Source organism: Pogoniulus pusillus, chromosome 8 (assembly GCF_015220805.1).
Source record: "Pogoniulus pusillus isolate bPogPus1 chromosome 8, bPogPus1.pri, whole genome shotgun sequence".
Lineage (NCBI taxonomy): Eukaryota > Metazoa > Chordata > Aves > Piciformes > Lybiidae > Pogoniulus > Pogoniulus pusillus.
Genome location: NC_087271.1, coordinates 10872362 through 10897382, shown reverse-complemented (window position 1 = coordinate 10897382; position 25021 = coordinate 10872362). Strand labels below are relative to the sequence as shown.

General features: G+C 44.8%; 1 protein-coding gene across 2 annotated transcripts in view; it reads right to left on the bottom strand.

Annotated features, from left to right (window-relative positions):
* The window catches only part of ATF6 (activating transcription factor 6), a 115871-nt gene that overhangs the window by 36331 nt on the left and 54519 nt on the right, over window positions 1-25021 (bottom strand). The window contains exon 15 of one of the 2 annotated variants that reach the window (XM_064147177.1): window positions 9868-11280. The exons of the other annotated variant lie outside the window; for it this stretch is intronic. Coding sequence (XP_064003247.1) covers window positions 11194-11280 — 87 coding nt within the window. The 3' untranslated portion in view covers window positions 9868-11193. Of the gene's footprint in view, window positions 1-9867; window positions 11281-25021 lie in introns of those variants that run through there. 2 annotated transcript variants of the gene reach the window in all.

Below are 25021 nucleotides of genomic sequence, written 5' to 3'. Positions count from 1 at the left end.
CACAGAAAACCCACAATAAAATTTTGTGAGTTCCCAGCCCCTCTGTGCTCTTCACTCTGCACTAGCTCTTGACAACCCACCCTGGAGGGCCCCAGTAGCTTTAGTGCTTTGGGTTTAACAGTAACTAAGTTTAAGATTTTAAGAGGGACAGGGATCTGCTGGAGAGAATCCAGCAGAAGGCTACAAGGATGATTAGGGGACTGGAGAGGCATGTCTTATGAGGAGAGGCTGAGGGACTTGGGACTTCTTAGTCTGGAAAAGAGAAGACTTAGAGGGGATTTGATAAACATCTATAAATATCTGAGGGCTGATCAGGGGAGGGGGGACAGGCTCTGCTCACTTGCTCCCTGGGATAGGACAAGGAGCAATGGGTGTAAGTTGCAGCACAAGAGGTTCTGCCTCAACACAAGGGGGAACTTCTTTACTGTAAGGGTCACAGAGCACTGGAACAGGCTCCCCAGAGAGGTTGTGGAGTCTCCTTCTCCGCAGACTTTCAAGGCCTGACTGGATGTGTTCCTGTGTGATCTGTGTCAGATGGTACTGTCCTGCTCTGGCAAGGGGGTTGGATTTGATGATCTTGAGTCCCTTCCAACCCCTAACATCCTGTGATCCTGTGAACTATTTAACTTTATTTGAAGGAGTGTAATTTCTGCATGTATTAAACTTGAGGTTAGCTAGCACAGAATCACAGAACATTACAGGTTGGAAGTGACCTTCAAAGATCATCAAGTCCAACCCCTCTGACAAGAAAGATCACCTAGGGTAGTCTGCACAGGAATTCATACAGGTGGGTTTTGAAAGTGTCCAGCAGAGGAAGCTCCACAACCTCTTTGGGTAGTCTGTTCCAGTGCTCCATCACCCTCACTGTAGTGACACAGATTTTGGAGCTTACTTAAAGAATGGAGTTTACAACTGGGAATTAAAACTCCCAATCCCTAATCACAGAATTGAATTACTTCTCTTCATAGAATCATAGAATCAACCAGGTTGGAAGAGACCTCCAAGATCATCCAGTCCAACCTAGCACCCAGCCCTATCCAGTCAACTAGACCATGGCACTAAGTGCCTCAGACAGGCTTTGCTTGAACACCTCCAGGGACAGTGCCTCCACCACCTCCCTGGGCAGCCCATTCCAATGCCAATAACTGTCTCTGGCAAGAACTTTCTCCTAATATCCAGCCTAGACCTACCCTGGCACAACTTGAGACTGTGTCCCCTTGTTCTATTGCTGGTTGCCTGGGAGAAGAGGCCAACCCCCACCTGGCTACAATGTCCCTTCAGGTAGTTGTAGACAGCAATGAGGTCACCCCTGAGCCTCCTTTTCTCCAGGCTGAACACCCCCAGCTCCCTCAGCCTCTTTCAAGCCTGCCAGGATTGGGCAGGACAGGACACGACAGTGCTGTAACAGGAAGACATCCACAAGAAGTGGGAATAGAGCTACAGAGCTTCTCTTTCTTTTATTTTTGCCCACAGTGCTCCTTTTCACACCAACGTTGTTCCAAGCCCAGTGTTTCTGTGCACAGGTGGTTTTTACAGCCTCTACTTCACACACCACAAAGAAGTGATGAGATCTGCTTTTTATTTCAGTGTTTTGCCAGAAACAGCTCAATCCCAGAGTCAGGAAGATGTCCTGTAGTATAAGATGACACCTTTCTGACATTCCCAGACAATTCTTTATGCATAACACTTAACTGCATCCTGGAACACTTTCTGGGCACTATCCTTTGAAAAAAAAAAAGGGTGCTGCTATGCAGTTTAGTTCCTACAGGACAGTCTTTTAATGAATAAGTTTTTAGTGCCTTTTATTGTGAACTGTGCTGCTGCCAGATGTGATGTGGCCTGGGCTCCAAAACTAAATGAACTGGAAAGCACCTCGCTGTGAGTCAGAGAGCCTTGTGAAAATCCCAGAGACCTCAGAGGAATGGAAAATTCACTCTGCCACAAGCCTCCTTTGGAGGAGTTTCCTCCATTACCTTCAAGGGCAGCATGGCTCATGCCTATGAGCAGAGATCAGCCTTGCAAGTCAGCACTAAGCATTTTCTCAGTGCGAATGAGAACCAGCGGCAAAGGACCACTTCTAGATTAAGGACTTTAAGGGTTATATAGACTGCTAAGGACATGGAGACCTGCTGTGAACTGTGTCCTCCCCTGCAGTTCACAAAGACAGAAAACCTCAGTAAAGTAAGAACTGCTTCTTGTCCTTTCTCCTTTTGGATTGCATTTATGTTACATTGTTTTGAAGACCAAAAGGAAGCTAAAAGGAGCCTCTAAAAAACAGAGGCCAAATTAAAAGTGATTTTGTTTGGATTTTTTAATGGACTGCAGGTGTTTCAGCCTTAGAGATTTATTCAGCTCACCCCTCCAGTAGCTGTTGACTTCCAAAAGATCCAAGACATAACAGCAGTCACCATATGATTCTATTTTAGAACAAAAGAAAAATCTCTGCAGGTGTAAAAGCAGAGGACTTTGTTCCACAATGACCTGAGGCAAGCTAAGCTTTCCTGCTGCTGAAACTGCTCCTGATTTCCTCTTCCTGCCTGTCCTCTTCCTGTTGCTGCCCAAGAGCTGAGGCTGTCCTTAGACTCCAGGGACAGCTGTTAAGACGGAAACAAGCAGTATGCACAGGTATGACACTTTCTCCTACCTGTCTTCCAGCCACCAACCATTTTCTATTACTGTTTTAGGGATAGTCTAATAAAGATGTGACTTTTATATATTAAATGGCTATTAAAAGATTTCTCTTCTGTGAGCTTTCCCTGCCCTCTCTTGAATACTTGTGAACTTAGAGCATCCATAATGCATTTTGGCAAGAAGTTCCACAAGTCTGGATGTGTTGGAATGTGTCTAGAGAAGGGCTACGAGGATGATCAGAGCTCCTCTCCTAGGCTGAGAGTTGGGATTCTTCAGTCTGGAGAAGGGAAGGCTCCCAGGAGACCTTATTGTGGCCTTCCAGTATCTGAAGGAGGCCTACAAAAAAACTGGGGAGGGACTTTTTAGAGTAGTGACAGGAAGAGGGGGGATGAATCCAAGCTAGCAGAAGGCAGATTTAGATTAGACGTTAGGAAGAAGTTCCTCACCATAAGGGTGGTGAGACACTGGAACAGGTTGCCCAAGGAGCTGGTGGAAGCCCTCTCCCTGGATGTTTTTAAGGCCAGGATGAATGTGGCTCTGAGCAACCTGATCTAGTGTGAGGTGTCCCTGCCCATGGCAGGGGAGTTGGAAGCAGGCAATCCTTGCAGTCCCTCCCAGCCCTGACAATTCTGTGACGCAGTGAAGTCTACTTCTGTCATATGAGTCGCTTCCTTTCCTTGGTTTCAAACTCATGTCCTCCTAGTTTAATTTGCTGCCCTCTGTTTCATTTGGTGCCCTACTCTGCTCTTCCATCTAGAGAGAAATTGAGAAAGATTGAAAATGCAAGAGGATCTCATTATTCCATCCAGGTTTGAGGAGACCAACACAACAACTTTCTAACACACAACAGCCTACAATACTTAGATGCTCCAAAAGCAGCTGTAAAGCAGATGTTACATAAAGGTGAAAAAAAATATACACTGTTCAGGCTTTGCATGGTTTATAATCCCTTTATTCAACTTACAAGGCCAAAGAGAAGGAATTATGCCTTAAGATAACACTGAAATATGTTGGTAATAAGTAATCCATTAATCAAACAGTAAAATCTACCTAGTGGCAACTGAGAAGGAATCCTATCTTCCTTCAGGAATCAGAATGTAAGCACACTTCACAAGACAGCCCAGCCAACCTCCCATCCCTGTAAAAAAAAAAATCTATCTTCATTCTGTTAATGGAGTGATAGCAGGTACAAAATGACTGGCTGCTCTCCAGCACTTCCCTCACTCTGGAATTACCCCAGGTGATGCTGCCTCAGTTCCACCCAAGCTTTTTGAATCTCGCTTTTGACTTGCAACACATCCTAAATAAGAGGCACTATATAGCATCAGCCTTCCACTGTGAATAGAGAATCACAGAATCAATCAGGTTGGAAAAGACCATCAAGATCATAGAATCATAGAATTATAGAATCAAGCAGATTGGAAGAGACCTCCAAGATCATCTAGTCCAACCTAGCAGCCAGCCCTAGCCAGTCAACTAAACCATGGCACTAAGTGCCTCAGCCAGGCTTTGCTTCAACATCTTCAGGGACAGCGACTCCACCACCTCCCTGGGCAGCCCATTCCAATGCCAATCACTCTCTCTGACAACAACTTCCTCCTAACATCCAGCCTATACTTCCCCTGGCACAACTTGAGACTGTGTCCCCTTGTTCTGTTGCTGGTTGCCTGGCAGAAGAGACCAACCCCCATCTGGCTACAGCCTCCCTTCAGGTAGTTGTAGACAGCAATGAGGTCCCCCCTGAGCCTCCTCTTCTCCAGGCTAAACAACCCCAGCTCCCTCAGCCTCTCCTAATAGGTCTTCAAGTCCAACCACTCACCCAATATTATCTAATCAACTAAACCACAGCAGCAAGTTCCACACTCAGCCTCTTTTCAAACACTTCCAGGGATGGAGACTCCACCACCTCCCTGGGCAGCCTATTCCAATGCAAATCACTCTTTCTGTGAAGAACATCTTGCTGACATCCAGCCTAAACCTCTCCTGGTGCAGCTTGAGACTGTGTCCCTTTGTTCTGCTACTGGTTGCCTGGGAGAAGAGGCCAACCCCCACCTGGCCACAACCTCCTTTCAAGCAGCTGTAGACAGTGATAAAGTCTCCCCTGAGTCTCCTCTTCTCCAGGCTAAACACCTCCAGCTCCCTCAGTTGCTCCTCACAGGGCTGTGCTCCAGACCCCTTACCAGCCTTGTTGCCCTTCTCTGAACATGTTTGAGCAGCTCAACATCTTTCTTAAATTGAGGGGCCCAAAACTGGACACAGTACTCAAAGTGTGGCCTAAGTAGTGCTGAGCACAGAGAGTGCTCCAGGAAATCACAGTTAGCAGAAGACTGTAGCTACATATGTTAATTAGGCACACCACAATGCACACTTGCTGCAACAGAGAATGAGGTGAAGGCATCCCACTTAGACTTTATTTCTAGCATAAAGGTACTTTTCCTTATAGCTTTGTCTTTTCTCCTTTGTATAGGAAAGAAAAAAGAGAGGCCACGTGAATCAGGAGGGCATAGGGCAGAGACTGGACAGAAATCCTACCAGTTAAACTTTCCTGCAGAATTGCTTTGCAAAGCCTGAGAGTAAAGAACAATGCATACATTTGCTATGATGTCATTTTGGTTTGGCAGCAGATTAAAAAAATCCCATAATAATTCCTAAATGTGAAGTAAGAGGACGTGAAGAACAGAATTCTATGTTTAAGCAAACAGTTTTGGTTATAATCATATGGGAAGATTTTTAAGGGCTTGAATATGCTTGGATAATTTGTGTGTTAGCTGTGGAAATTAGCTGAGCTTCAAGATAAATCAGAGACCATAAATCTGTATGAATAACTGACTCTGTTCTGAGCTTCTGAAAAGCAAAAACTAAGTAATTCCAACTCTGTCTGGAGGAAAAGCTCCTCCTATTATGTTTGATAAGGATCAGAATTTCTCCTAAATGCTCTCTCAATCGAACTAGCATTATAAAATCCCCCCCCCCAATGTGCTCTGAATGATTTGAAACTGCTGCTCCTCTGCCGTTTTCTTGCCTTCCCATGGGCTATGCAAGCACAGAAATGTAGTTCATCTGTAACTCCCAGCCACCTCTGTCAATTATCTTTTTAGGTTTTACAAAGCTGTAAGACCCAAAAGGAATTAATTGTTTCATCACTACTACCCTTTAACCAAAATTCCCCTCCTTCTCTAAATCACTGCAGCAGAGCTCTGCTTCTGCATAGCATCTGCAGGCTATTAGCTTTGCCACTGCAATCTGCAATTGCAAAACCATGTAATTGAGGTAGAGCATGTGAACAAGGTCCAGTAAAACCAAAAAGAACAGAATTCAGATTCTCTGCTCCTCTGACAAAACATTAACCCAAAGTTTCTAAATTTGCTTGCAAGATCTGAGGTCTTCCACACAAGACAAATTCTGGATTCCCAGAATTACTGCTTGGCTGGAGGCTTTGCCTCAAAGGAGCACAAGTGACACAAACTGGAAGGAGGAAGGTTGCTACCAACAAACACCTTTGTTCCACTTCCTGTGTTTGCAGCCCTGCCCTGTAAGCAGAGAGCCAACCAATGCACAAAAGTGATGCGGTTTTGTGGGCAGCATCACGAGTGTTAATACTAGAATGTAAATCCTGATTTCTCTCTAGATCGAATTCCCCACGAAACAGAAGCTGGATGGATAAAAATAAACTTCTGTCAGGCTTTTTCCAGTTGCTGGATCAATGTAACCTTGTGATACAAAATCCATTGGCTAATAAAACTGCCTCCTCTTCCGCTTACAAACAAGCTCAAAGGACAGTGAAGTACTAGACCACTTTGATCTGGCTTTGAAGTGAGATCTCCAACCTTAGAGGTCTTCCAAATCCCCTTGACAATGCCTGTGCCAAACTCATAACCTTTCTCCATGCAGGAGGCTGGATAGAAGGGTTCTTTCTTAACACTGCCTTTAAGATCTGTGAGGACCTCATCTCAAACCTGGGAGTCTGTCAAGACTACATTTCCACCTTACCCCTTCCCTGCCACACTACCTTGCAGATCTCTCAGGGAAAGACCATTGTGAGAAAGATGATATCAGTCAGAGCTACCTAAGCACAAGAAATACTTAGGAACTGGTACAGAACTCTCTTAAAGGCCATACAGTCTATAACTTGCACACTCTTCTGACAAAGCAATTTCCTTTCAAAGCAGAAGAAATCATCCTTTCTTAAGAAGCAAAACCACCAACACATGCAGGAACACCAAAGAACTTTAAAACCCTAACCAGAAATAAATGCCAAGTAGAGTCCAGACTTCAGCGTTCTTTAAATCAAAGCAATTAATTTGATCCCAGTGCGTTCAATCCTGCAACACATATGACACAGTTTGCAATTGCCATCTTCTTGCCCTCTGCAGCAACAGAAATAATTGATTTTAATCTCCCATTGAATCTCCACACTAATGTAAGACAGCTGCAAGGCAAGAAGTGCATCACCTGCGGTTGTCAGTGGCACAGACTCCTCATCTTGGACAGCTCAGTCAAAAAAACAAGCAGCCAGAATTTCACCACAGATGCAGGATTCAGATGGGTTATCTTTTATGAAATGGACTCAAATAAGGTTCCCATTAAAAGAACAATGTTCATTACTGGTGCACAGGCCAATATCACAGTATCACAGTATCATCAGGGTTGGAAGAGACCTCACAGATCATCAAGTCCAACCCTCTACCACAGAGCTCAAGGCTAGACCATGGCACCAAGTGCCACGTCCAACCTTGCCTTGAACAGCTCCAGGGACGGCGACTCCACCACCTCCCCGGGCAGCCCATTCCAGTGTCCAATGACTCTCTCAGTGAAGAACTTTCTCCTCACCTCAAGCCTAAATCTCCCCTGGCGCAGCCTGAGGCTGTGTCCTCTCGTTCTGGTGCTGGCCACCTGAGAGAAGAGAGCAACCTCCTCCTGGCCACAACCACCCCTCAGGTAGTTGTAGACAGCAATAAGGTCACCTCTGAGCCTCCACTGCCAGACTGCAAAACTCTGTTTTACTTACTGAAAAGTAAGCACCCAGTCCACCACACTGCACAAAATGAGCAAACTGGTCACTAGCCCAAGTACTGAACATGAGCAGATGCATTATGGACTGAACACCTCACATGGATTTAGCTTTAAACATATTTTGGTGTCTGCAAAAAGAACACAGATGTCCTTTGCAGCTAAGATACCAGGTACTGGATTAAAATCTGGTTTGAGGGAATAATGTGGTATTTTGTCTCTCTTTCCTGATCCATCCACTGACCCATGATGGCAATAAATTCACTGGAGAGGGCAATGCATATGGAAGAGGAAATAACTCAAAGCAATGAGTAGCAATAACCAGGAATACCTTTCAAGGTCAATGACTGAAGAGAATAAAGTCATAGGTGAAATCATCTTATATCAAATTCTAGGCCAAAATCTGGGAAAGCCAAAGCTCAGTAGCAGAGGGTGCATTTCTCTGCTGTCACTGCTGGGACAGCTGCAGCTTGCTGCTGTTTGCCCTCAACTGCCCAAGACAGACAGTGGCAGACTGATTCTAATCTGCAGCCAAAGAGATGCTGCATCTGAGAGCACAGCAGATGTACAGGAAATTAGCAACAAATCTTTCCTAACTGTGGAAGCTGAATCAGCTACAGAGACATACATCAGAAGGACTGGAAAGTCTCCATTAGAAATATTTGCTATCCCTCAACTTTCTGCAAAAAGCAACTGAGTGTGAGTTAAGCCTCTGGGGATCTGTTCCTTGCACCCATCCTTTAGCCTTGTACACTTGAGGTGCCTGAATACACCTCTCAATCTCTCCAAGGACAACTCCTCTTCACTGCAATGAAGGTATCACCTTCCAGCAGTGGCAATAAATGATGTTTTACAGATACAGGCAGTACTTTCTGTAACCTGTCCTTGACTGGGTTTTTAAACTGTAGGTCTTACTTACATTGTCAATATCTGCTGGGTAAAGTAGCTTTAGGAGCACCTCTCTAAGGAACCCAAAGAAATGTGTGATCTTCCTTCTCTGCTGATCTATCATCTTCCACCCCCTGATTTCACTACAGAAAATGGTCTAGCCCTCCTTTCATCTTCTGCCACAGCTGAATAAAAGCACATCCTTACACAATTTCCCAGAAGGCAAATGTAGCTATCAAAACCACAGGAATAAAAGTAGTAACAGGAAAGATACCAAATGAAACACAACCAGATAAGGAGGAACCAATGCTCTTCACACTCAGCAACAAGGCTGCAGTTTTGCCTGAATCCCCTAGATTTACCCAGAGCTCTGCAATGACTTCAGTTCACACTTGGGTGGGTCTCTTGGCAGCAAGGACAGGCAGAGTTCCTAGGCTGAGGATGGCTTGACGGCGGTCTGGCACACTCAGGCCAGGGCTGGTGCCCCAAATCCAAGCTGCCTTTTGCTTTTCCCAAAATGTTGGTTCAGATACAACAAGGTTTTAATATCAAGGTGCAGTGGACTGCATCCAAATTTGATGAATGTTGTTTAATGCATTGCAGGTGCTTGTTGGAAACATACTTTGCATTCTGCAGATCCCAGGACATCTGTATGGATATGGATCCACTGACTAATGATGGTTCTTCTAACTAAAGAGGTAGTCAGTAATAATGTTCAAGAAGTTGTCACCTCTTGTTGGGGTTTGAGCAGAACTGAAGTGAAAAGATCAGGCAGAGTAACTGAACACACTTAGGTCATTCTGATAAGGAGGCACAGCTGCAGATGGGTGGCCTTGGGCGGCTGGCAGAGAAGCTGAGTGAGTTCTGAGCCGTGCGAGAAGCCAGGCTGCTCAGCATTGGGAACAAGCAATGTTATGGCTAAGTTCTTGCAAAGGGGGATTAAGGGGGGTAGTTGGTCAGGCCTGCCTCTGTGCGTGTGGACAGCCCATCTCTGCTTTGTAAGCCTATCAAAAGTACAGGCCCCTGTACCAAACTCCACTATATAGCTATCACACTTAGCTTCAATAAATGGATTGACCATTATGCATCACATTGGTGTAAGCCCAGTGTCTCTCCCTCTCCTGCGTGTCCTAGAAGAGAGGCCAACTCAGCAACCTCTGTTATCAAAACTCTCAGTCAAAACAAGAGATGAAGATAACAATTAAAATGAAAACTAAAATCCTTTTAGGTTTTTGCCTGCTGGTTTGCATAACTCATATTCACTCCATCCTCATAAGCGTTATTCTCCTCACAACTGTAGCTAAGTTTCAATTCTGAATCTCGATTCTGAGTCCAACTGTATTGCCAAATGCCTGCTCTGATTGAATTTCTGGTGTTGCTGTGGAAGACATAAATAACTTCTAGAAACAGACTTCATTTTATAAGGGGAAAACTGTCTATAAACATTTAAATGTTTGGGTGTTTTTTTTTCCCCCACAAAAAATAAAATCTCAAAACAAGAAACCAACCTGATGGAAAACAGTCTTACAAGGCAAAAATAAACTCAAGTATTAACTCATACTTGATGGCAAAAAGGATCTTGGGTGCCTGATGTTGAAGACTCTTTCTTAATCACCCCATGCCCACCTTACAGAAGTGCGCATGAGGATGGTTTGGCATATCCAACAGGCAGCTCAGCAACGGCCATGGCCACCAGGAACAGGAGAGTTCCTTCTCCCTCCCTCACCTTTCCTGCCAATCTCTGGCAATTGTCAGTCTCTACTGTGAGTCCCCAGAACAGTTCAGGCTATTTTTCTGCTATGGCTCAAGGATGGATCTCATAAGAACATGCACAACCAAGGAAACATTGACAACAGGAACTCTCCCTTCTGGTGGTGTTAAACTTCTTAATTGGCTCACTGCTCTTTACCCTAAAAATGTTCTGGAAGCTGCTCATGTAGCTAGGGAAGAGAAGAAATCATCCAAATTTGAGCAGTGTGAAACCACAGCAAACTTTTCTTGCACTATAGTGCTGTGGAAACTCATGCTAGCCACCCAAACTCACAGCACTGTGACAGAGGCAAAGCACAATGCACCTCTCATGACCAAAATGGCAATTTCATTAGAACAAGCTTTGTCTTGTGACAGTAAGAATTTACTTGGATCCTGGTCTGAAACAGGACTGATGAAGAACAAACAGGAGTGTAAACTGAGGCAGGAACATCACATCTCTTGTTCATCTTCTGATTGTGATGAGTCTGTCTGCCTGCCACAGCAATTGAATTACCAAGATCACAGGCACCAGATTGGATTAAACAGAGTAAAAGGTCAGCTTCAGGAAGAGAATAACATAAAGAGATGTTTGCTTGCATGCTAGTCAGAAGACACATTAGGCTATAGCTTTCAGGCTGGGCTTGTCTCTCCTGGAGAGCAATATGTTTGCTTCTGTCAGTACTTGCCAACTCTCAACCATATTTAAAACATAATAGCTCAAGCAAATAGAAGCCTTTCATCTCTCCACTTAGGGTGAGATTAATTTTTTCCAGCTTTAGCTGTCTGACAGAGTTGTCTGGGCTTCATTTAAAAATCTACAGAAGAGAGGCACCTCTGGAAGGAAATTCAATCCATGCAATGTTAGGTGTCCAGGATAGGTGGGAAAAACTGAGAGGAGCTTTTCTGTCTCTCTTAAAGGGGAGAAGGAGCCTTGTGCTGTGCTTGAGAGTTTGTGGTGCCTGGTAGTTCACAAGGCAGCAACTGCAGTCTGAGGAATGACTTAAGAAAAAAAAAGTCAGAGGCAAAGAAGTTAAGGAAGAAAACCAGAAATATTAAGAGGAACACTGCAAATCAAGTAAACCTCAGGCAAATTTGGGGATCATGGCCAAGATGACTGAGGAATCTTTGGTCACCTTTAGCTCAGCATGGGTGAGACGATGGCCAAAGTAACACAAAGTTCTGGGTCTCCTCCTCTTCTCTCAGGCAAAGATGTAATGTGGACAAACTGGAAAGGGGCCAGTAGAGGCTATCAAGGTGGTATGGGTTTGGGACACAAGGTCTGTGAAGGGAGCTCTGCTGGTTCAGTTTGCTGAAGAGGAAACAAAGGGACCAATCTAGGTTGCAGCTATAACTACCTGAAAAAGAGTTACAGAAACTCTGTAGTGCCAGAGGACAAGGTGCCACAGCCACATGCAATGGTTTTGGGCATTCAGGTTCTTGCCCTGCCAGGTAGTGTGGTCACCACAGAGGCAGAAGAGGATCTCCTTATCCTTAGAACTCCCCAAGACTCAGCTAGACCAAGACACAGCTGATCTGATTTAGTGCTGACAATAGGCTGCCAGTGCTTCAGACCTTCAGAGGTGCCTCCAGCAAACACCCCTCTAGGATTTCACGACCATTCTCAGCCTGAGCATGACATAGTAAGTGGAAAACAAAATGGCAATGCTGAGCAAGACTCAGTGGGAATTTACAAAATCCTTTTTATTTAGGATTATTTAGAAACTGGTGGAGAGGGAGATGCTGGTGGTGATACCAAACACTCTGCCTTTATCTGTGCACATCTCACTTGACATGTGCCACAAACTTCAACATCTAGAATGGCAATGAATGCTCTTGCCTTCAAATAGTCCAGTTGTGCCCATTTTGCTTGTGAAATAAGGAGCAGGAAGTTAATTTCAACATTTTCTGCCACTGCCTTGTAAAGTCTGATGCAATCCTATCAGAGAAGCACAGAAGCCATGTTTTCATAAATGTAGGTTTTAAACATGAAATGTCTCACTGGCAACATTTCACCAAGCCACTGGGAGTTCCCAGCGTTTCTAACTGCTCAAAGTACAGGGGACTTTCAGGCCAAAGAGAGGATCTATTGGAATTCTATTTATGGATTAAAGATGTGGAGAATGACAAGTGTAGGGTTTCAGAGAAGCAAGTACATCACTGTACTCATAGATGCAGAGGCTATGAACACTAAGGCAAAAAAAACCCAACCTGATTTCACTATGATAGCTTCAACTGCATGGGCACTTTTAAAATCATCTTGAACCATGATCCCATATGATCTCTAACTGTCTTTTTGACACAATAATGGCTTTAATTCTACACAGCAAGACTGACCATCTTGGACTCAACACAACTCCTGCAAATATCAGAGGTACTGAGCACCCTGAAGGCACTAACTGCTAATCCTCTCCTCCAGCACAGTGAGAGGGACACTTGCCTTATCAACAGGCAAGTTAATATGGAGAGTCTCTAGTCTCTCTACCACCAGAACTCATCAATGAAAATACCTCACCAGGTTCTCAAAGCAAGGCTACCATAGAAGAGCAGCCTGAGGCCACTTCACCCTGATGGATGTGCTCCTCTCCATTCCATAGAATTATAGAATCAAAGAAATGTCAGGGCTGGGAGGGACCTCAAAGATCATCTAGTTCCAATCCTCCCTGCCATGGGCAAGGACACCTCACACTAGATCAGGTTGCTCAGAGCCACATCCAGCCTGGCCTCAAAAACATCCAGGGAGGGGCTTCCAACACCTCCCTGGGCAACCTGTCCCAGTGTCTCACCACCCTCATAGTGAAAAACTTCTTCCTAATGTCTAATCTAAATCTGCCCTCTTCTAGCTTGGATCCATTCTCTCCAGTCTATCACTACCTGACACCCTTAAAAGTCTCTCACCAGCTTTCTTGTAGCCCCTTTCAGATACTGGAAGGCCACAATTAGATCCAGTTGGAGCCTTCTCTTCTGCAAACTGAACAGCCCCAACTCTCTCAGCCTGTCCTCAAAGGAGAGGAGCTCCAACCCTCTGATCATCTTCATGACCCTTCTCTGGACACATTCCAGCACTTCCAGATCCTTCTTGTAATAGGAGCTCCAGAACTGGACACAGTGCTCCAGGAGAGGTCTCACCAGAGTGGAGGAGAGGAGGATAATCAACTCCCTTGCCCTGCTGGCCACACTTCTCTTGAAGCAGCCCAGGATCCAAGTGGCTCTCTGGGCTGCAAGAACATGCTGGTCGCTCCTGTTGAGCTTCTCAATCACCAGCATCCCCACATCCCTTTCCCCAGGGCTGCTCTCAAGCCAGTCACTGCCCAGCCTCTACTGGTGCTTGGAATTGCGATTTCCATTCCCTGTTGCCCCCTGAGCCTCTCCTGGCTCTGTGGTGCTCCCCTTGACCTGCACAAAAGCAACATGAACTCCAGCCAGTCCCTGAGCTGCAGATCATTTCCCTCTCTGCCTCTGATCACACAGCAATCTGTTTGTAAGCATACCAAAAGTGCACAGAGCCCTGTAACAACTGCACATGCCGTCACTGGGAGGGAAATGCAGACTAGGAGCACTGCAATGCACTGCTTGATGGGTCAGATTCCATACTGTAATTCCATACAAGCCAAAGCAGCTGCAGCAAGCCTTTGTCAGGATGTTTTCCAACAGAAAAAGCACTGCAAGCAGATAAAAGGGATTTGTAACAGAATCTGACAAAGTTGCCATAGCCAAGGTAAAGAATCTCTGTTTATTTGCCATATTCTAATCCAAGTGAGTCTTGTTCTTAGGTGTCTATTCTTGAAGAGAGAAGAATTACTGGAAATGACTTTTATAAGCAAACAGGTAAATCCTTAAAGCAACTACTCAGATTTGGAGAGATTTTGTAAGTTGTGAGGGCTGTTGGTTTTGATGCACACGAAGAGATCATAACCTGCAGCAGGATAATGGACAGTAATGGTCCTAACTGCCAGGAGACTATATACAGTTTCCACATGCATTTGTAATGCTCTTTTGACATGTCACCTGCTGTGGGTAAAATACTCATTGTACAGGGTTAACCCTCCTAGGGGAGTGATCTTGAACCTGACCCCAGGTGAACTTGACCCCTCCTCAGGGGTGGGTCTGAAAACTACCAGGTGATGGTGGTTAGTCCACTCCCCCTTCCAGTCTAAGATCCATAAAAGCAGGGAGGCTTTCTGTCTGCTTTCTGTCCCTGCCTGCCAGCGCCGCTGTTCCTGTTTCCTGCCGCTCTTTGTCTTACCATGTGGCCATCAACCCATGAGAGGGACAAACCCATTGCCAGCAAATCTGTGTGTATATTTACATATTTTGTATCTTGTTTCCCCTTCTCTATATCTTTTTAACTTCCCTACCTCATATAACTTCAATTTATTGTTAAACTTTTCTTCTTTGAACTTCCAAATCGCAGTGAGATTATTTATTGGGGTCTGCATACCGTTTCCTCTCTCCATCTAATTCCTTTTCTTTTGGGAAAGAAGGAGGAAAAGGGCATCTTATAAATTGTTATTGGCTCTATCAAATATAAAGCTGGTGAGGGGCCTGGAGCACAAATCCTATGAGGAGAGGTTGAGGGAGTTGGGCCTGTTTAGCCTGGAGAAGAGGAGGCTCAGGGGTGATCTTATTACTGTCTACAACTACCTGAAGGGGCATTGTAGCCAGGTGGGGGGTGGCCTCTTCTCCCAGGCAACCACCAAGAGAACAAGGGGACACAGTCTCAAGTTGTGCCAGGGTAGGTCTAGGCTGGATATTAGGAAGAAGTTCTTCACAGAGTGATTTCCCATTGGAATGGGCTGCCCAGGGAGGTGGTGGAGGCACCGTCCCTTGAGGTCTTCAAGAAAAGCCTGGATGAGGCACTTAGTGCCATGGTCTAGTTGATTGGTTAGGGCTGGGTGCTAGGTTGGACTGGATGATCTTGGAGGTCTCTTCCAACCTGGTTGATTCTATGATTCTATTTGAGTGTTTGGGAAATTTAAATTAGAACCAAGACACTCGTTCTGGACTGCTATACCAAACCAACACTAATCAACTCTAGACTGAAACAGACCTGTTCAGGACACTGCAATAGTTTGTTTACCCAGAGGGCTGAACATACCTTTTTTTAGCATTTGAAGTACCACCTCCGTGTTCAGCCTGAACTTGAAGAGTTCCCTTCTGCTCATGCAAATGTAGTTCTTTACACCTCCTCTCGTTTTCACAGAGCCACAAGTGCCTGCTTCTGTCAAAGTTTTACGCTGAGAGAAAGGTGCTGCATCTGTCTTGTTTTCCTCAAATGACAGCAAGTTTATGTCCCATTTCATTTTTTGCACATATTTCTGTATGCTTGTAGGTTGGAAACTGAGCTTGAGAAGTTAGGAAGCTTCTTGTCTAGATTGCATGAAGCACCTTAGTTGCCTGCTGGAGAGTTACAGCTTATGGCTGCAAAGTAAATACCAAACAAATGGTTTAGCAAAAGCAAAGGGAAACCCTTTGTGCATTTCCCTGATGCTTGGAGATATTGGCTGCATACTACCTGAGACAGCAAAATGGTTCCTTTTCAACCTTATTTTCCAGTCATCACCTGTCCAGTGATTATCTACTGAGCTGCCTGATGGAAAACTCCAGGTCCAAGCACTCCAGACCATTCTTAGAAAGGAGGAGAGCTGTGGACTGGTTTCCTGGAAAGGAGATTAAACAGAGGCCTTCCAGATGTTAACAAGTGACTCAACCCACGAACCTCCACAATTGGCCAAGGCTTCAAGGAAGGAACAGTCCATGAGAACATCTTGGGTATGAGGAGAGTATTGTTTAATACACAGGTGCCTGGCTGGACTTAAAGGGAAGGAAGCCTGAGTACCTTCTTTGCACAGACCAAGCTCTTAGTCTGTGCAGTTTAGACTGTTTTCTCATGTTGGATATGAGAACTCTTTGAAACAACAGACACTTAAAAGCTTATTTTGGATAGTCACAAAATAGAGGAACAAGGATAATCACTGATGCAACACAACACTTAGTGGAGCTTTACTCCAAGAGCAGTGACCCATGAGACTTAACAGGTAGCCCAATTCTACCCAGGACTCCTGTGGTGCTCCTCCTGCATAGCTTTGCCTTCTCTTGATAAGAAGTATTTTCTAATGCCAGAATTATTCACAGTCACATCTTAATGTTTGCCATCAAAACACAAAGCACATTTCCTGAAGAGTGGTTTACAACAAAAAAGATCTCTCCAGCCCATGATACTCCAAGTTCCTGATCACTGACCCAAAGCCAGTGACTTTCCATCAACTACGCTGGCAAAACTGGAGTTTACTCAACTACATGTTACGAAGCAAGCCATACCTATGAGTAACAAAAGGCAATCCTGATATGGAAGTGTATTTTAAAAGAATTAAGTGGTGAGAAGCTGCTGTGATCACAGTAAAACACATCTATACAGGACCCTCTCAGAGTGCTTAGCCGTAGAGCATACACATCTGCAACACAGCCATCCCAAGGCTGTGATAAAAGACAGTGAAGGAGAAGACTGCATTCTGGAGAAAAGGCTTTAGTGCTTTTTAGGATTCTCAGAGAGGAGATTCTTAGCCCTTCATGAAAAGTAAGGGAACTTCTGCAGCTCTTAGTCGATCTCTACATTAGCTGCAAGCAACTGCAAGTCCCAAAAGTACAAAGCAAGATTCATGTTCCACTCTCAAACAGTTTTGAAGTCAGTTACAAGTTTCAAAGCCAGTTTAAAGATAAAAATGTACAGTTAATTTTATTACATTTCTTGTCCCAGGAGTGTAAGGGATTTTCAAACAAAACCTGGAAACCACAAGTGTTCTGTTTGGTCCAGTGGGAGGTGATGATAATCAGCACACACTCATAATAGCACCTGGGCTCTTAGTTAATAAAATAAGCTTTGTATGCTGTCCAGCTAAAAATCTGGCAAGAGGATTAATTCAAACTGGAAGCAAATAACTTTATCTGTCCAGAATTAACTCTAAAATTGTGCCTAGGATTTTAAACAACACTCTTAAATGTAATACTATAATAGTTAACATTCACTAAAAGGTGGGATTTCTACTGTGGACACAAATGCTACCTAATAAAACAAAGAACATCTGCACATTTTGATTTCATAAACACTCTGTTTAAGGCTGTCAGGTATAAAAAGTGAAAATCAACAGGAGAAAAAAGAATCAGTAGTCTGATGCTGTGAAAGTGTGAAGTCTGACTAAGAAAATAAGCATGTCTGTTTCACAGAACCAAAGAACTAGCTAGGCTGGAAAAGGCCTTTGAGATCATCAAGTCCAATATTACCTAACACCATCTACAATTCAAATTGCTCTCTGCACATATTGTCACCCAGGGCAAATTAAATACCATGAAGGTAACTTTTTTGTGCAGATCATTCCTACCAAACACAAGTCAATGCTTATTGGCTACTGCAGCTCCATTTACATCTTTACAGAGTTAGGGCCTGCATAGCATTGATTCCATAATTAAATGTTGCTACAGATCATAATCAAGAACCCATTTGGGAGTTGGTTACAATAATCCAAGCCAAGTTTTCTTCAATGAATGCCATGCTGTCACTGAAGAAAAAAGCCCACATGATTTATCTGGCACTGTTGAAATATTAATGTATTACTGAACTTGGGTTATTTCACAGAATCACAGAAACATTCCAGCTCCTCAGGATCACAGTATCACACACAGTATCACAGTATTAACAGGGTTGGAAGAGACCTCACAGATCATCAAGCCCAACTCTTTACCACAGAGCTCAAGGCTAGACCATGGCACCAAGTGCCACGTCCAATCCTGCCTTGAACAGCTCCAGGGACGGTGACTCCACCACCTCCCCGGGCAGCCCATTCCAGTGTCCAATGACTCTCTCAGTGAAGAACTTTCTCCTCACCTCGAGCCTAAATTTCCCCTGACGTAGCTTCACCAAGTCCAACCTCCCTACTCCACAAGGTTCACTTTTAACCATATCCCCAAGCACCACAGCCAAATGACTTTTAAACACATTCAGGGTTGGTGACTCAACCATCTCTCTGGCCAGCTCATTCCAATACCTGATCACTGTTGCTGGGAAAAAAATGTTTCCTAACGTTCAGTCTAAACCTACCCAGTCACAGCCTGAGGCCATTCCCTCTCACATCACTATTTACCTGTGAGAAGAGACCAGCACCAACCTCTCCACAATGTCCTTTCAGGTAGCTGTAGACAGCAATGAGGTATTCTTCTTCAAATTAAACAGTCTCCTCTTCTTCAAACTAAGCAACCTCAGCTCCTTCAGTCGCTCTTCAGAAGAATTATTTTCCAGGCTCTGGAAAATAAATCCTGAAGGAACTGCTTCTGAGCTGCATTTCCAGTGCCTGATCTACTTGAATGCACATTAGTTGTGTGTGGATGAACTTGTATTCCTGCTCACCTTGTTGTCACCAATTGTCTGTTCTCTGTTCTTAACAGGTGAGATACTGCTGTCACTTCGGCTTTCACCGTGACCCTTCTCCTCTGTAATCACATCTTCCTCCCATACTTCCCAATTATTCTTCTCCACAACAATTCTATCTCCACACCAATTTCAAAAGCAGTGGGTCTTTTACAGAGGCTTTCCAAAAGCAACAGATTTCCTCCATTCCTTGCCACAACTTTTTATCTGTCAAGCCTGCAGCACACTTTAAATAGCTGTATACTATTACTGCTCACATCCTTTTGCAACCATTTTTGGGGTTTGGAGGCATTTCTTGCAGTATGTTTTATTTCCACTATAATTATCTACAGTGTATGTTGTCCTTCCAAACACTAGTTTAAAAATAACAAAGTATTAGGTAGGCCTGGGACATATGATGCTGAAAGAAGCTCAGTGATGGGATTAATATGATTCATGAAGTCCCACTGAGCATACAGAAGACAAACTAATCATGACCACATATAAAAAAATCAAGAGTATCTTTTGCTCCATGCCAGACATTTGAGTGACTTTTCTGTCTCTGCTTAGACATCTGTCCTTGACACCACATTCATTCTCAACTTTACTTTGAGGACAGTGGAGTTCAAAGAGACCCAAAGAGATAAAAATCAGAGTGATTAAGACTTTGCTCCCTAAGTCTCTTGGAAAGCTAGGAAGAGAGTAGACATTTCCAAAGGAAACCCAGCCCCACTTGACATGACAGGCATTACCTCCCTCCTCAGAAACACATTCTGCACTCTTGCTCTGGTCCCTCTGAGCTGCTGTTTGCAGCTGGCTGAGCCAAACAGCTGCTGCCTGGAGGAGGCTCCAGTGCAGCTGGCACTTGCTGGCTGCTTCCACTCACTACGCATCCAAGGTGTCTCACTTCCTGGCACTTTGTTCTACACGCCTGCTTGCCTGGATGCTGTGTCTCTGTTTCTTTACTCTTGAACTTCAGTTTTCACACAGGAATACAACTTTAAGGTGTTGCAGAGGAGAAACAATGAAGCAACTAGAGGTTCTTCTGAAGAATAATCCAAGGTGTTGATAGAATTGCTTGTTAAGAATTGCTGGCCTTTAACTGCACACCTTAAAAAAACCTTTTTCTGAGCTTTCTGTTACTTAAACTTGGAATTGTGTTGTCCTTGTATTGTGTTTTGATGGCCTGAGGAAAGGTCATTTGTGCTCTCTAGATTATGATATGTTTTCACATTTAACTTTCAATTATTACCTCTGGAGTGGTTTAGACTAAGCTCTAGGCTGTTATCAAAAGTACATGTTTTCCAAACATGTATCCAGAAGACCATAAAGAATCTTTTTCCCAAACACCTCCTACTCCCTTTGATAGATCTCTCCTGCTCCCCACCTAACAGAAACATTCCACACCATGAAGGATGACAGTCAGAGAAAGACCAAAAAGAAAGCTCACTTCTCTGTTTTCGTAAGGACACCAGGGATTGGGGAGATGGAAATTCTCACCAAGGTTTATCCAGAAAAGAAGGCATTTGTAGCAAAGAATGCAGCAGGCCAGATTTCATTTTCACTAGCAAAACTTGGATGGAAACAGGAGGTTTTCATAATGGACCTTCCAATTTGAAAGTCAAATGCAGCCCTAATTTGACAGAAGCTGGCTGACTGAGCTTCAGGGCATGCAGAAGCACAATCACACACACTGTTTGCTTTCTCCAGCTTTCCCAGGGAGGCAAGGGTTGGCCTCACACAGAAGACAGGTTAAAGGGTGACCTCTGCATTTGAAAAGGACAGGCAGTTTTATCATGGATACCATGCCCTGAGCCTCAGTTCTTTCAACACATATTATTCTCAGCATCTGTATACAATATAGGACAAGATCTTAAAATCCTAGAATCTTGGGATAAAGTCATTTTCCCCTCTGCATAGCTAAGGTCAGGCTTCCCAGGAGAAAGGGGAGTTTGTAAAATCCTTCTGCAGCAGTTGCAAACCCACAAGACTCAAACATATGAACCAGCTACTGTATCTTTCTAGGAGCAGCAGGACTACATGAGCCCAATCAATGAATGAAAGATCAAATCATACCTCTCAGCCCATGGAAACCCACAAAGTCAACAGCAGAAAACTTCACATTCAGTAAAAACCACCCATTGTAAAATGCAATGAGATAGGAGAAAAGTATCACAGTATCACCAAGGTTGGAAGAGACCTCATAGATCATCAAGTCCAACCCTTTACCACAGAGCTCAAGGCTAGACCATGGCACCAAGTGTCACGTCCAACCTTGCCTTGAACAGCTCCAGGGACGGCGACTCCACCACCTCCCTGGGCAGCCCATTCCAGCAGCCAATGACTCTTTCAGTGAAGAACTTTCTCCTCACCTCAAGCCTAAATCTCCCCTGGCGTAGCCTGAGGCTGTGTCCTCTTGTTCTGGTGCTGGCCACCTGAGAGGAGAGAGCAACTCCTCCTGGCTATAACCACCCCTCAGGTAGTTGTAGACAGCAATAAGGTCTCCCCTGAGCCTCCTCTTCTCCAGACTAAACAATCCCAGCTCCCTCAGTCTAAGTATATGTTAGGATTGAATTTCTGGCTCTGAAATATCATCTGAAGCAGACTTCTTACAGAGTAGTTTTGCCTGTAGGATGTAGATGGCATCGAGTGCAGTGAATTGGAACCTGCCTCCCTCAGACTCAATAAATTCAAACTATTGCCAAAAGTGTGTGTGTGCAGCACAGTAAACTACTGCTCCACAAGCATGTCAAAGCCAGGCATTAGAGTATTTTGCTGCCTGAAACAAATATATAATCCCAAATACAATCCAAAAAGCACAGGCTTATTACCAACAAAAGCAAAAAACATGTTAAGATAATTCTATTCCTAGCACACTGAGTGTTCACACAGAGTAAGAAGTTCTGATTTAAGTCTGGCTTGATCACTTCAGGGAAAGCTTGTCTGCAGGACTTGAGAAATCCTTAAATGCTGATTGCAGATGTTGGGATGTTGGCTTGTGGAACCAGAAATGCACATGTACAGTAACACCTTTCCCTGAAGCACTATGGTTTCAGTTTAAGCACCACAGCAGTGAAACAGAAATACACAAAGTGAAATTCTGATCCTATTGAAGTTCATTAAATAGTCAGGGCTGGAAGGGACCTCAAGGATCATCCAGTTCCAACTCCCCTGCCATGCCCAGGGACACCTCACACTAGATCAGGTTACTTAGAGCCACATCCAGCCTGGCCTTAAAGACCTCCAGGGATGGGGCTTCCAACACCTCCCTGGGCAACCTGTGTCTCACCATCCTCATGGTGAAGAACTTCTTCCTAACATCCAGCCTGAATCTACCCACTTCTAGTTTTGCTCCATTTTCCCCTAGTCTGCTATCAGTACCTGACACCCTAAAGTCCCTCACAAGCTTTCCTGTAAGCCCCCTTCAGATACTGTAAGGCCACAATAAGGTCTCCTGGGAATCTTCTCCTCTCCAGATTGAACAGCCCAAACTCTCTCAGTCTGTCTCCATAGAAGAGCAGCTCCAGCCCTCTGATCATCCTTGTGACCCTTCTCTGGATACGTTCCAGCACGTAACAGGGGCTCCAGAAATGGATGCAGTACCCCAGGAGGAGCCTCACCAGAGTGGAGTAGAGCTTGAGAAACACCTCCCTCACACTGCTGGTCACACTTCTCTTGATGCAACCCAGGACACGATTCACTGTGAGGGTGGTGAGACACTGGAACAGGTTGCCCAGGATACAATTCACCATGAGGATGGTGAGACACTGGAACAGGTTGCCCAGGATACAATTCACCATGAGGATGGTGAGACACTGGAACAGGTTGCCCAGGATACAATTCACCATGAGGATGGTGAGATACTGGAACAGGTTGCCTGGGATACAATTCACCATGAGGATGGTGAGACACTGGAACAGGTTGCCCAGGATACAATTCACCATGAGGATGGTGAGACACTGGAACAGGTTGCCCTGGATACAGTTCACCATGAGGATGGTGAGACACTGGAACAGGTTGCCCAGGATACAATTCACCATGAGGATGGTGAGACACTGGAACAGGTTGCCCAGGATACAATTCACCATGAGGATGGTGAGACACTGGAACAGGTTGCCCAGGATACAATTCACCATGAGGATGGTGAGACACTGGAACAGGTTGCCCAGGATACAATTCACCATGAGGATGGTGAGACACTAGAACAGGTTGCCCAGGATACAATTCACCATGAGGATGGTGAGACACTGGAACAGGTTGCTCAGGATAAAATTCACCATGAGGATGGTGAGACACTGGAATAGGTTGCCCAGGATAAAACTCACCATGAGGATGGTGAGACACTGGAACAGGTTGCTCAGGATAAAATTCACCATGAGGATGGTGAGACACTGGAACAGGTTGTCCAGGGAGGTGGTGGTAGCCTGTCCCATGTTGAGAGTTACAGGGTTAAAAGACCTTTGGGGACTAGAAGACTGTTGTTCAATCCCTTAATTCTGCTATCTCCTTATAAACTCAGGGCAAGGCCAGCTCATGCTCCTTTCCTCCCTCTCCTGCCCTGAGTTGAGTGAGAGGCACTTTATTGGACAAACATGTAAGGAGCAGGCCTGTTTCGGGGACTCCAGAGGTTTGTGTTTAGGCCTATGGATGGCAGAGGCATGGGGGGAAGAGGATTGGAGCACTGGGGATTACAGATTTAGTTTTAGGCTGGGGGAAAATTCAAGGGGGAATCACCATGGTTGTTGTATCTGCTTCTGTAATTTCTTTTCTGTATCTCTCCAAATATAATTGTTAACAACCAAAATCAAAGCATGACCAAAACAAATCTTAACAGTGAGTGCAGGAAGCCAGCATATGGCTTACCCATTATTTAGATTCTACTGAAGCTCTGGATTTTCCTTTAAACTGTGAGGGGGTAAGGAAATCTTTCTCTGTGAGCCTATTTGTGAACCCTGAGGAGAAGGACTTAGGGGTGCTGGTAGACAGCAAGCTCAACATGAGCCAGCAGTGTGCACTTGCGGCACAGAGGGCAAATCAGATCCTGGGCTCCATCAGGAGAAGTGTGGCCAGCAGGTCGAGGGAAGTGATTCTCCCCTTCTACTCCACTCCGCTGAGACCCCACCTGGAGTACTGTACCCAGTTCTGGAGACCCTATTGCAAGAAGGATGTGGATGTGCTGGAGTGTGTCCAGAGGAGGGACACTGGGATGATCAGAGGGCTGGAGCAGCTCTCCCATGAGGCCCCTCAATTCTAGAGATGTTGAGGTGCTGGAACGTGTCCAGAGAAGGGTGACAAAGCTGGTGAGGGGCCTGGAGCACAAACCCTATGAGAAGAGGCTGAGGAAGCTGGGGTTGTTTGCCTGGAGGAGGCTCAGGGGTGACCTCATTGCTGTCTACAACTACTTGAAGGGACACTGTAGCCAGGTGGGGGTTGGTCTCTTCTCCCAGGCAACCAGCAATAGAACAAGGGGACACAGTCTCAAGTTGTGCCAGGGAAAGTATAGACTGGATGTTAGGTGGAAGTTCTTCACAGAGAGTGATTGGCATTGGAATGGGCTGCCCAGGGAGGTGGTGGAGGCACCGTTCCTGGAGGTGTTCAAGCAAAGCCTGGCTGAGGCACTTAGTGCCATGGTCTAGTTGACTGGCTAGGGCTTGGGTATAGGTTGGACTGGCTGATCTTGGAGGTCTCTTCCACCCTGGTTGATTCTATGATTCTAATTCTGTTTTTTCTCCAATTTGAGAGCTCCATTTCTGTTTGCTCTCTTTAAAAGCCATGACAAAGACACATCTCTGCAAGTTTTTAAGGCCAGGCTGGATGTGTCTCTGAGCAACCTAGTGTGAGATGTCCCTTCCAAGGCTGGGAGCGGATGGAACTGGAGGATCTTTGAGGGCCCCTCCAACCCTGACAATTGTGTGTTTTTTCCACATGGCCAGCATTGCTCTTGCTCTAACAAATAGTAATCAGAATCACCTTCTCATAACTTCTTTTTTAAACTACTTTTACTGTAAAACACTGTAAAAGTTATTGTGTATATACACTGCATTAAATGTGATTGGCAAAGCTTGATATCAGGAGATGTTTCTGTTTTGCAATAAATAGAGCAGAGAGAGGAAATGCTAGCAGGCTTCCGAATTTCCCAAGTGAATCAAAGTTTAAGCCATGCTTTCTTATGAACTGTAATTACATTTTTGCCCTAGAAAACATCACAGTTCTTAATAAGCCTGCAAGGATGTTGAAGTGGCACTGAGAGATTCTTCCAGGATGGGGAAACTTCCTGCTTAACACTGCAAGTTGCAGGGACTCTGATCCTAACCAAGCATCCGGCTTAAAACTGCTGTGGAC